General features: G+C 42.9%; 1 protein-coding gene across 2 annotated transcripts in view; it reads right to left on the bottom strand.

Moving 5' to 3' along the window:
• ATG7 (autophagy related 7) overlaps positions 1-13924 on the bottom strand; it is a 209159-nt gene that overhangs the window by 170237 nt on the left and 24998 nt on the right. For both annotated transcript variants that reach the window (XM_061618083.1, XM_061618081.1), the window contains exons 10-11: positions 8581-8725; positions 2323-2481 (exon numbers count right to left, since the gene is read on the bottom strand). In XM_061618083.1, the coding sequence (XP_061474067.1) occupies positions 2323-2481; positions 8581-8725 (304 nt within the window). The remainder of the gene's footprint in view (positions 1-2322; positions 2482-8580; positions 8726-13924) is intronic.

Raw genomic sequence — 13924 nt, 5'->3', positions numbered from 1 at the left:
TTCCATTTCAAAATTCATTATATCTCCCAAGCACAGAATAAGCGGGCTGATGCCCTCTCAAAGAAACCTGAATTTTTGGGGGGACCCACCCCAAGACCGTTACAGTACATTATTCCTCCCGAGAGGAGAGTGGTAGGGGCCTGCCAAGATTCTTGGGAAGCTGAAGTATGTGAGGCGCAACAACAGGACCCTTTCGTGCAGGAGCAGTGGGTCGAAGAGGACACGCCACCCAAGGCAGATCAGAAGGACTTTACATGGAAAGATGGCATACTGCACCATCAGGAAGCTATTTATGTGCCCCCCGGAGAATTGCGCGCGAGAGTACTATGTCAGTGCCATGACGCCCCCACGGCAGGCCACTTTGGGGTCTTTAAGACCATTCAAGCTGTTACCAGGGAGTTTTGGTGGCCCAAGGTGAAGAAGGATGTAGAGCATTACGTTCGCTCTTGCCCCACTTGCATGAGGGCTAAACATGCCACTGGGAAGCCACCGGGGCTGTTGGAACCCCTTCCTACTCCCGCAGGACCTTGGCGAATGATTACTACAGACTTTATAACAGACCTTCCCCCTTCGCAGGGGAAAACCAGTTTTGGTGGTAGTCGATGCCTTCTCGAAAATGGCTCACTTCATACTAGCTATCGCTAGTCGGGCGGTATATAAATTTAATAAATAATAAATAAATAAATAAAATACTGTGCGCAGGGCTCCCAAGCGCTCAAGACACTGCCAAGTTGTACGTGCAAAATGTGTATCGGCTGCACGGACTGCCAGACAGCCTGGTTTCCGATCGGGGCACACAATTCACCGCGCGTTTTTGGCAAGCGTTGTGGAAGTTGCTGCAAAGCGAGCTAAGACTGTCGTCTGCCCATCATCCCCAAACGGATGGACAGTCCGAGAGGATGAACACAATTTTGGAACAATATTTACGTTGTTTAGTGGGGTATCAGCAGGACAACTGGATGTCCTACCTGCATTTAGCAGAATTTGCTTATAATAATGCTGTGCATTTGCACACGCAACAGACTCCTTTCTTCGCCAATTTTGGCTACCACCCCCGAGCCTTCCCTGCCCCAAATGACAGTCTCTCAGTCCCAGCTGCTGAGGATTTCTTGCAGGAACTTCACGTTATGCAACAGCTACTCCAAGAGCAACTGGAACGGGCCAAGGCGGATTACAAACGTGCGCCTGACCAGCATCGGTGAGAGGGAGACCTCATCCAAGCGGGAGACAAGGTTTGGCTCTCTACACGTTTTTTATCTATGCCTGGCCGATGTCGTAAGCTGCAGGATCGGCGTGTAGGGCCCTTTGAGGTGGAGGCACAGATTAACCCCGTGGCTTACAGACTAAAGTTGCCGTCAGCTTTCAAGATGCACCCAGTCTTTCACAGGGCGTTGTTGACCAAGGACTCTCCCCCCGACCCTCACCGGCCGCAAGTGGAGCCCGCACCGCCCTTGTGGGTAGAGGGGGAGGAGGAATATGAAGTAGAACAGATTTTGGACTCGAGAAAACACCGAGGGCGTATTCAGTACCTGATTCATTGGAAGGGTTACGATCCAACTGACCGTTCCTGGGAAACTGAGGAGAATGTGCATGCTCCGACTTTGGTGAGAGAATTTCATGAGGCTTATCCAGCGAAACTTAGACCTCGGGGGTGGGAAGGGTTAATGCGTGGAGGGGGGGATGTTGAGTCAACTTCCTTCACACGCTGCAGAGCATGTCTAGAGTATAGTTAGGGATTCTAGCGAGTTAGCGCAGGGTTTCCTATGAAGCGCAATGCTTTTGATGTATCCATTACTCTAATAAAATGAGATTTACTTGCACCCACACTTCAGCCTCATTCTTTTGGCTCTGGACGGGACAATGTATCAATCTGCCATTGCATGAATTCCAAGAGATGGTTGCTAATAAGGCGGATGTACCCTATCATTGCTGCAAATGGAATGGCAGTAGAGATTAGTTTGGCCTGATTATATTTATTCCTGTGTGGATAGTGCTCTGTGCTAAGTGACATTTATCCAATTCAGACTTTTCCTCCACTTTATTTTGATGAAGAACTAAACGCAGCAAAATACTACTCAATTTACTTTTCTTAAAATCTATCTCTGCACCATCATTTTAATTTTGATTGCTTCAAACAGGTTTAGTTTCAGTTCTCCTTCCATGTGAAAGTCTAGCTGATGTAGCCAGTCATTGTAAAATCAGAATTATTTCTTTGTGGCTCAGTTCAGTTTTGAAGAATGAGCATAAGAAGAAATCCTAAACTGTTATGCAAACCAATAACATGTTTTGATCATTAAATCACATCTAAATGCATTTACTCACCACTCCTGGGAATATTTTTTGGAGCCTGTCTGCTGCTGCAAGTGCCTTGGACTTTCCACCCCCAAGGCAATCTTCAAATTCATAAAGTGGTTGCCGCACAGGGTTGGAGTAAGAGATCTTTGCATTGTCCACAAATGTAATCTTCCTGACTCCCCATCCCTGAGTAGAACACCATCAAAAGAATAAACTAGTTCTTTGAATAATAAACAATTGCCATGCAAGTTTAGAATTATCACAATTACAAAAAATGTATGTTTCTTGGTTCGCATCAGAAAAGTGGAATAAGACAGCCCATTTGACACTGAAAGGGCAGGCAAGAGACAGGTTGGCTCATGCTGCCACCCTCCTCCAATAAAAACCCCAATTCAAGTTATGTTCATATAGGAATGATGCTGCATCCCATATTGTGCAGCAGCGTTTGAAGGATGGACTCATGGGACAGATGGATCACGTGTTCTGTTCATGTCTATAACAATTGGGGCTGCTGCCACAGGTGTTGCTAACACCCACATGATTCAGGTGATTACATCTGGTTCTGTCTACAATGTTACTGGCACAGACTATCATTAAACCATGGCAAACCAGCAGTCACACCATTCTGGTAATGTATACACTGGGCCAAAGATACAGAGCAAGTGTGGTCATCTCTGTGTTCACTCTATATTCAGTGACTCCACAGAGAAGTTCATCTCACACTGAGAACAATTATGCTATTTTGACTAATAACAAAAATAAAATTGAAGAGCAGAATGGAATATATGAACAGACTGTGGTGTACGTTTTATTTAAGATTTGGGTTGATATTTTACAACCTACGCTATACTACAAAAATGGCAGCTAAACAAACTATTTGTTCCCTCCAAGCCACTATGGAAGGATTATATGTGCCTTAATTGTATAGTGTATTAAGGCATAGGAGGACAAATTTTATACACTTCACCTTGAAGAATACAATGGCCCAGTCTGCTTCCTGCATGTTCACCACCCGTAGCCTCCAAAGTAGGGGCTGACAGAAGGAACCATTTTACTCACCAGAAAGATGTTTCTCTGTGGGCACCAGGACACCCCCAAGTGGGATTTTATGGAGCTGACCTATTGATCGGGTGGGTACAGAAACTTTCAATGATCTTTCAGCACCTGCTGAATAACTCACCTCCCGAAGGCTGCCTCAGCCAATGCATAAATATAAGTAAAAGTATTTGGGGTTGCCCAGGTGGCTGCCTGACAAATCTCTTGAAGAGGTGCATTTGTTGAATAAGCTGCAGTAGCAGCTGCTGGTCTTGTTGAATGAGCAACGATACCTGAAGGCAATGGTATGTTTAGAGAACTGTATGCTAAGGCAATGCAGCCCTTAATCCATCTTGCTAAAGTGGAAGAGGACACCTTTTTACCCAGAGTAGTTGGGTGGTAAGAAACAAACAAGGAATCAGTGTGCCTTATCAGCCTTGTCCTATTTATATATATCTTAAGTGCTCTCCTCACATCTAATGAATGCCAAGCATGCTCTAGAGGATGCTTTGGTGAAGGACAAAGTGTTGGCAATACTAACTCCTGCTGACGGTGAAAAGCTGTATTAACTTTTGGAACGAAAGCAGAATCTGTTCTCAATATGACTCTGTCATTATGGAAAATACATAGATGTTTTGCTACTGAGAGAGCTTCCAGTTCAGACGCTCGTCTAGCTGATGTTATTGCTACCAAGAATAACACTTGGAATAACATTATTCGTAATGTAGAAATTTTCAATGGTTCGAATGGTGGTTTTTGGAGAGTTGACAAGACCTTGTGAAGATTCCATGTTGGAAATCGATGGTGAACAGGTGCCAACAACGGAGAACCCCCTCTTAAAAATTGTTTCAGATACAGATGAGCTCCCAGTGATTCAGAAGACTTAGAAAGCACTGTAGACAACACAAATACTTGTCTTCTCAAAGTATTGGGTCTCAACCTGTGCTTCCAACCCTCATTTAAAAAGGATAACACCTCCATAATTCCTGACTTCTGAGCCGTAACGTGGTTCCTACTACGCCATTTCAAAAATGCCACCCAGGTATACTGGCAGTTTCATATTGTGGATGGTCTTTTAGATGCCAGTATTGTGGTTACCACCTCAGTTGTCAATCCAGCTCTCAGCAGTTTGCTCCGCTCAACTTCCATGTGGTTAAGCTCAACCATGGCAAATCAGGGTGCAGAAGTGGCCCCTGTAGCAGCAAATCTGGGCGAAGAGGCAAAGACCATGGGGACCCGACAAATAGGTTGACTAGCTCTGAGAACCATGGCCTCCTTGGCCAATCTGGTGCTACTAGAACGATATTGGCCCTCTCCATCCTTACCTTTTCCATCACCCAAGCTAACAACAAAAAAGGAGGGAAGAGGTAGTGTTCCCTTCAGCCAAGGGGAGTTTAGGGCATCTACACCCTCTGCTCTCAGTGAAGGGTACCGAGTGTTATACCTCTTCAGTTGATGATTGACATCTCAAGGTTCACATCCATCCTTCCAAACCTCTTGCGGATCTGTTTGAACACATCTTTGTGCAGCTGCCAGTCTCCCGGCAACACCTCCTGTCTGCTTAACTAGTCCGCTTGTACATTGTCTACTCCCTTTATATATTCTGCTGTCAATGATTGTAGAGCGTGCTCTGCCCAGGAAATCAGTTGTGATGCCTTCAGATGAAGCACCAGTGACTTTGTCCCTCCTTATGAATGCTTTCACACAGTTGTTGTCTGTCCTCAGTGACACATACTTGAGATGGAATAAAGGCACAAAATGCTACCGCACCAGTCGTGCTGCCCGAAGTTCCAGTAAGTTGATGCTCTGCTTTGATTCCTGAGGAGACCCAAGATCCCTGCAGTATTTGACCTCTGCAGTAAGCTCCCCATCCCTGGAGACTTGCATCTGATGTCACAGTGTCTTGTGGTAGGTCCTTTAAAGGAACACCTCTGTGTAGGTTGCAATCCTTTGTCCACCAATGAAGAGCAGTCCTCAGTGGCAGTGCAACCTGGAGATGTCTGGGATGTGCTATCTGCCACTGGTATGGTAACAGTGTCCATTGTAGAGGCCGAACATGAAATCTGGCCCATGGTGTAACTTGGATATTGGAAAAGAGCATCCCTAAAACCTTTGCTAAGACCATCATGTCCTCTGTGGTCTTCCCTAGCAATGGTTGAACCGCCAACTTTATCTTCTGCATTCTGTCTTCCAAAAGAGATATTGTCTCCTGTTCCGTATCTATCATTGCTCCCAAATGCTGTAAACGTTGTTTAGGGAACGTGACTCTTCGGTATGTTCACCAAGAACCCGTGATCCTTGAGAACTGCTAGTATGGTGTGAATGTCCTGATAAGCCGACTGTACTGTCTGCAAATGAATCAGAATGTCATCTAAATATGGGTAAAGGTGCAACCACTGTTAACGGAGATGAGCAACAAGGGTCACCATTATTTTCATGAAGACCCTTAGCACTGATGCCAAGCCAAAGGGCATCGCCCTGTACTGATAGTGTTGATTGTTGTAAGCAAAGTGGAGGTACTTGTGGTGCTGCGGATGGATTGGCACATGTAAATATGCCTTGGTTAGATCTATGGAAGTCTCGAGGCTGAAGTGCTTCTTTTATGGACACCAATGTTTCCATGTGGAATTTCCTGTATCTTACAAATCTGTTGAGGAATTTTAGATCAAGCCACAAAATGCGCCTAGCTACCACTTCAGCAGTCCTGGCCCTGGCTGTGAAATGAGTCGCATCCATTGTCACATCTGCAATGAAAGCCTCTGTTCTTGACACCTTCAAAATTGTTTTCCTAAGCCTTTCTGGCTCCTGGTCTGGATTTTCCAAAACTTCCTCTAATCACAATAATGCAGCCCTTGAAAACACAGATGCTGCAATAGATGCACGTACAGACAATGCTGTCGCTTCATGGACCTTTTTAAGTGCCATATCTAACTTTCGTTCTGTAAGATCCTTCAGCTGAGCATCCCCATCTCTTGAAAGGAAATTTCTAGAAACTAAAGCAGAAATTGAAGAATCAATGGCTGGAGTTCTAAGCTGCTCCGTAAACTCTGGCTCCAGTAAGTATAATTTCTTAGCACACGTCAGTGATTTGGTAGACTGAACTGGTGAGTCCCATTCAGATTTCACTACTTTTCTGAGCAGTAATGGTACCTTAATCACCTTATCACTGGACTTTGTTTCTGGAAGAACAGATGCTCCCCTTGAGGTAGAAGGTGCCTGTTCTGTACCTGCATCATCCAAATCTAAAGCCGCCATAGCCTTGCATAGCAGAGGCATGTAGTAAGCACTATGAAACAACCTATTGGAGTGATGCTCCTCCGGTTGTGAACCATCACTCCATTCATGTTTCCTCTTCCAGATCAACCACTGAATTATCATCCATAAACTGTTGCCTAGCAGAATTTGATCTGTCAGGTCTGTAAGCTATGAACCACCGCACTCTACCCCATGCCACATCATGTGGATCCGGTGAGCCATTTGCACTTTCCCTTTGCAGCTCCTGTTGCTCAACCTCAGGCACACCTGCCTGACTCATCTGAGCACTGCACTGACGCATATCATGTTGCAAGTGACTCTCTCCTGTTGCATGACTGCGCTGTTGTGACTGTATAGGAACCCCTTGAAAAGACTGGGAAAAAGCAGCTAGTTCTGCTGAAATATCACCCATGACAGCTCTTTTAATATAATTTAATTCTGCAGCTCCTAACTGAAAAGACTCCACCTGCTGAAGTTCCTGGTTTGAACAAGAGGTGGCAGCAGAGCCCATCTTAAGTGACTGTGCGGAGTTCATATGATGCTTACTTGCCTTAAGCAAAACTCTCTGCTGCTGTTGATGACTGCCCAGAGGCAGCATTATTACTCAAAGGCACCGCGGCCCCACTGCTCTGTGGAACTTCAGGGTGCTAAATAATAAAACCTGTGCATTCCTCATCATCTTCCTCAGAATCTGAGCAAAAGACTGAAGGGTCCAGAACCCTCTCTTCCTCTGAGGGCATTTCATCATTTACTGCACTCCACTGCAGGGTTTGCTCTCCTACATACAGTGCCCTTCTGCCCTGTAACGACGTTGGCAAGGGAGTATCATCATTATAATCTCTGGTTTCCTCAGCAGCATCCCTTCCCAATTGCCCTGCTGCAGGGTTCACAGTATGTTTTGTTTTAGTCACATGTTTGCGCCTTGATGCTCTGCTACCTCATTGCTTACAAGGTTTTCTGCAACTGTTTTCACACTTTTGCGCCCTGGTTGCTCTGATACCTCATCGCTTACAGGCTGTTGATTAATGGCCACTCTCTGTGCTACCGCCAGAGTGAGTGGGCCACACGCTGCCTGTGAGGCTGTTTGAGTAAAATGGCGGCTGCCTCCGTGCATGTTGCAACAGCTTGTCTTTTTAACTGTTGGTTTGTGTGAGCGGGCTGTAGGTGCTACCGCACCAAGCCCTCCTGCCGCTTGCTTAGAGAGCTCTGAGACCTTACTTCGCTCCTTAGGCATTTCGCCTTCAGCAGGAGAAGCTTATCTAGTGTCTCTTGTGGTCCCCTTGTATTTGTTTTATTTTAATTAAGCACAGCGAACCGCTGATTGCAACACAGAATCAACCCCACAAATTTATAAAGTGGGGGGGAGAGAAAGCAACCATTGAATTCATTAAGTGAGGGGAAAATCACCCAGGAAATTCATTAAGTGAGGGGAAAATCATTGAAGAAATGCATTAATTGGGAAGAAAATCACAGAGGAAATTCATTAACTGAGGGGAATCATTAGGCTAATTAATCTCAGTAGCTCAAAGGCATACTACTAGCAAGGTATGCTGAACAGACTAACAAACACTTAACTGCCATTCAGGCACTTGCTGCAATTCGTTAGCAAACTACAAACACCCATACAGATTCAGAGACAAGTAAACTGAACATTAACTACTAATAAATAATTTAAACAAATAAATAAGGATATAACTCAGCCAGGCTGAAGAGCAAGGCGAAAATCAGTACTGCTCAAGTGAGGCAGGAAAACAAACTAGCACTCTGTGGGAGGGACCGCAATAATGGTTTGTTTGGAGTGTTAACTCTTTCCTGCTTCAAGCGCTAGCCAGGAAGCCAATACCCACTTGGGGGGTGTCCTGGTGCCCACTGGGGAAAGGGAATTCCATGAACAGAAGGAGGCAAGAAGGACTAGATCTGACATCTATTTTGCTTTACAAACAGTTATAAAAAATTATGGGACAACACTAGAATGGGTGTAGCTTCAGTACTTGCCATCAAGGTTCTGGCGACACTACAACCCAGCGTACCAGCTCCTAGGAGAAGACACTTGGCAGACACAACTTTCTCCAGGTCAAGAGTAGGCACTAAGCGCCAGCACATCAATTTAAGATTAAGATCCACCGATGATTCAGCTAACCTAACATTAAATAGAACAAGAAGTTATGGACTGGTTATGTTCTCTCCCTTCAACTGAAACATAAAACCAAATGCATCACTGCCTTCCTTCATCTTCTTTATATTCGAGTTTACAAAAGAGCCTTGCAGTTTTTCTTACCTTTTTTTAAAAAAATACCCAGTGTTCCAGACAATCATCATCTCATCAAGAAAAGTTAAATTCCAGAATACAAAGATCATGTGCCCAAGAACTATGCACAACATAAAATAATAATAATATAATAATAATAAATTTAATTTCTGTGTCGCCTATCTGGCCAATGGCCACTCTAGGCGACGTACAACAGTTAAAACATAATATGATAAAATACAATACAATGATACAATATAAAAACAATATAAGAACAATACAGCAGCAGACAATAATATTAAAACAGGGTAGGAGGCATTCCAATCTTAGTAATAGATTATGGGGTCTACAGCTATCAATATCACCACAGTCTAAAAACTATAGGACAAAATTTTAAGTTAACATCCAAGCTCTATAATGAAAGTAGGTGTCAGTAAGATAAGTTTTTAGAAGTAGCTGTATGCAGGAAAGTAATGAAGACACCATATCAGACCATTGTTAACATCCTCATCCCAAGAGAGCACAAGTACTTCTTGTATTGCTCTGTCATTTGGAGGAACCTGTTACTATTACCCCATCCCAGTAATAAAGTAACCAGGACAAAATATCTCATATTGTTTATGTTTCTAGATAAAATATGCTCATTTATAACTGGAAATCAGATAGGGGGCAATTTCAAGGGAGACATTTAATGATGTCTGCCTGCTTGTGTAATTTCCATTCAACTGGAAACCCGTTTGCAAAATGGAACTTCTGTTTTCTTTTCTCCCCCAACCAGCCCCCTCCCATGCACCAAATATCTGCTCCAAGGGGTTCCCCAAGCCCCCCCCCAAGATTTAGAGGGCTTGCAGAAGAGAATGGAGAAGCCCCACCTCACAAGCAAATGCCCTCAGATGGTAATTGTTTTTATGGAATGGTGCTGCTACTCAGAAGAACCCTATTAGAATTTAAACTAGTTCTTCCAATTTGCTCTTCTATATTTTGTATTATTAGAGGGCCTCTTCTGTATGCACTAATAACAATTAAGCTCAAATTAGATAAACTTTGTATTTATTCTAAATTAATATTCTTTGGGCCAGTGATTAGAATATTTTCCTCACAATCATTCTTGTTGAGAGAGTAAATAATAGAGGGATTATAAACCATGCAAATATTAAAGCAGGGATTGGGAGCCTGCAGCCAATATTGGCTTGCCAGAGAGTACAAGTTGGCCCATGAGGCTATTTTCCCCAAACCACGCCTACCTGCTGATAGTACTTGTGATATCACCTGATGGGAACAGGGAAGCACAGCCAACTTAGCAGGATTTAACCACACTCATTTTGGCACAATTCTATGCAAACCACTTCATATTTCAGGTAGGAGTTTGCATTACAATCCCCTGCTAAAACTGAGATTGTTTTCCAATGTTTTAGCAGGGGATTCCATGTGAATGGGAATAAACCTCCCATTTAGCAGAGCCTTGCAAGGTGCTTTGGGGACTTCAAAGCACCTTGCACATGACATCATTGTGACATCATGTGATTGTTAGGTGGGAGAGCCCACCCACCTCGTAAATTTGGCCCATGAGACTGATCCTGATAAGTACGTGGCCCATGGAACCAACAAGGTTTGCCACCCTTGCATTAAAGGGAAATAATAAAATACCAACAGCTTTATCTATACAGTATCTGAAATATAACTGTTATAATTCTGAGAATAGCCATACCAAAAGAAATACTAATCTGAAAGATTTATGAACAATTTTAATAACCAAACTTAAATAAAATACTACCCAGCTAAACTTGAATTTTTCAGCTGCATGCAAAGCAAATTATGCTATATAGTCCAGCAAAATCCTGGCATGCCAAAATATCATTCTTGCATATTTCATATATTTAAAACTTAACTTTGCTTTTCATCTAAATTTGAAAACAGAATCTGGAATCCCTGCAAGTATCAGAATAATTGTAAGACAAGACAAAAATGGCCAACTATGTTTAAACTCTATTTGCAATTCAACCTTAGTTTAGAATGAAAACCCAGCAATAAAAACAGGACAGACCATTTCTCAATCTTAGATTTGCTGCTTGTTAGAGCAGGAACAGGCAAGATGTAGTTTATACGGTACATTTGTAGTCTGCAAACCTTCAAGAGTCTTAAGAACTTGCATATTTCTTGTAAAATGAAGATTTCCAATCTTCCAAACTAGGAAGGTGCTCTTGAAAATGCGTTGATAAAATTGCTTAACTATCAGAAACAATAAATCCTGAGGAAAAACCTTTCATTTTTCACTATTTGTAATTCTCTCTATGCACATTTCTGAGAGCCTGACTTGGAGTTTCTCTCCACTTGCAGGAAACAATTTCAAAATTAAAATATTATAAAATGGGCAACCTTTTCATGACCTGCAGCTTGGCATCTGCTATATTATGCAAATTATGATAATTTAAGCTAACGAAATAAACAAGTAGTTAACTGTGGTCTTCTGACTCACAGTATATTTCCAAATTGTATCTCAACAGAAATTGAAATTGCTGCTTCAGAGTCTCAAATTCAAGCAAGGAAGGTAACAAATGATGAGAGATTTGCTGCTCCTGAAGCAAGATTGTATTTCCCACATGGTCTTGTTCAAAAGACTCCTAAACCCTAATCAGTAGAATGTCAAAGAGCTTGTGAGACGTAGTTATGTAGACCACTAGTTTTGGAATAGAGCTCTGGGAACTCAACTTATCTGGCATTCTTCAATCAGTAGATCAGTAATTGCAAATAAGCTTTTCCAAATGAGAGATTGTCCACTATTGCTAATGCCCATGGGCAACATGTGGCCAAAGGGTAGTGCTGGGTGTGCTCTAGAGTGCCCTTTCAGTTCACAGAAGGCAGCCAAAAAAGCCATATCAGCACCCAATGAGAGATAAATCTGCACCTGACATATTCCTCTACATCTGGAATCCTATATAACAGATATGCCACAAAACCCAATGTGGAATGGGTTCCCTTAAGTTTGTAAGCCACCGGCACAGCAGTTGTACATAGCTGTGTTTCACATTATAACAATAAGAGTCCTATGACACCTTTCATTAGATTGTATGCATTTACACTGAGCTCCCTCTCTTTTGAACACAACATTCTTGTTCAGAGGCTTCAGCAGCTAGAAAGACCCATTAAAATTAAGTGAGTCCTCAAGCTGTGAAATAAATGAATATTAACTTCACAAAAATGAGGGGATTGGTAAAAAGAAAGCTGAAAAACAAAGTCCAGAGGGTCACATCACTCGAAAATGCTTGGAAGTTGTTTAAAAACACTATATTAGAAGCTCAACTGGAGTGCATACCGCAGATCAGAAAAGGTACCGCCAGGGCCAAGAAGATGCCAGCATGGTTAACGAGCAAAGTCAAGGAAGCTCTTAGAGGCAAAAAGTCTTCCTTCAGAAAATGGAAGTCTTGTCCAAATGAAGAAAATAAAAAAGAACACAAACTCTGGCAAAAGAAATGCAAGAAGACAATAAGGGATGCTAAAAAAGAATTTGAGGAGCACATTGCTAAGAACATAAAAACCAACAACAAAAAATTCTATAAATACATTCAAAGCAGGAGACCATCTAGGGAGACAATTGGACCCTTGGATGATAAGGGAGTCAAAGGTGTACTAAAGAACGATAAGGAGATTGCAGAGAAGCTAAATGAATTCTTTGCATCTGTCTTCACAGTGGAAGATATAGGGCAGATCCCTGAACCTGAACTAACATTTGCAGGAAGGGATTCTGAGGAACTAAGACAAATAGTGGTAACGAGAGAGGAAGTTCTAAGCTTAATGGACAATATAAAAACTGACAAATCACCGGGCCCGGATGGCATCCACCCGAGAGTTCTCAAAGAACTCAAAGGTGAAATTGCTGATCTGCTAACTAAAATATGTAACTTGTCCCTCGGGTCCTCCTCCGTGCCTGAGGACTGGAAAGTGGCAAATGTAACGCCAATCTTCAAAAAGGGATCCAGAGGGGATCCCGGAAATTACAGGCCAGTTAGCTTAACTTCTGTCCCTGGAAAACTGGTAGAAAGTATGATTAAAGCTAGATTAACTAAGCACATAGAAGAACAAGCCTTGCTGAAGCAGAGCCAGCATGGCTTCTGCAAGGGAAAGTCCTGTCTCAGTAACCTATTAGAATTCTTTGAGAGTGTCAACAAGCATATAGACAGAGGTGATCCAGTGGACATAGTGTACTTAGACTTTCAAAAAGCGTTTGACAAGGTACCTCACCAAAGGCTTCTGAGGAAGCTTAGCAGTCATGGAATAAGAGGAGAGGTCCTCTTGTGGATAAGGAATTGGTTAAGAAGCAGAAAGCAGAGAGTAGGAATAAACGGACAGTTCTCCCTATGGAGGGCTGTAGAAAGTGGAGTCCCTCAAGGATCGGTATTGGGACCTGTACTTTTCAACTTGTTCATTAATGACCTAGAATTAGGAGTGAGCAGTGAAGTGGCCAAGTTTGCTGACGACACTAAATCGTTCAGGGTTGTTAAAACAAAAAGGGATTGCGAAGAGCTCCAAAAAGATCTCTCCAAACTGAGTGAATGGGCGGAAAATGGCAAATGCAATTCAATATAAACAAGTGTAAAATTATGCATATTGGAGCAAAAATCTTAATTTCACATATACGCTCATGGGGTCTGAACTGGCGGTGACCGACCAGGAGAGAGACCTCAGGGTTGTGGTGGACAGCACGATGAAAATGTCGACCCAGTGTGCGGCAGCTGTGAAAAAGGCAAATTCCATGCTAGCAATAATTAGGAAAGGTATTGAAAATAAAACAGCCGATATCATAATGCCGTTGTATAAATCTATAGTGCGGCCGCATTTGGAATACTGTGTACAGTTCTGGTCGCCTCATCTCAAAAAGGATATTATAGAGTTGGAAAAGGTTCAGAAGAGGGCAACCAGAATGATCAAGGGGATGGAGCGACTCCCTTACGAGGAAAGGTTGCAGCATTTGGGGCTTTTTAGTTTAGAGAAAAGGCGGGTCAGAGGAGACATGATAGAAGTGTATAAAATTATGCATGGCATTGAGAAAGCGGATAGAGAAAAGTTCTTCTCCCTCTCTCATAATACTAGAAC

The sequence above is a fragment of the Rhineura floridana genome, chromosome 3 (genome assembly GCF_030035675.1).
Source record: "Rhineura floridana isolate rRhiFlo1 chromosome 3, rRhiFlo1.hap2, whole genome shotgun sequence".
In the NCBI taxonomy this organism is placed as follows: Eukaryota; Metazoa; Chordata; class Lepidosauria; order Squamata; family Rhineuridae; genus Rhineura; species Rhineura floridana.
This window is presented reverse-complemented; position numbering and strand designations above follow the sequence as displayed.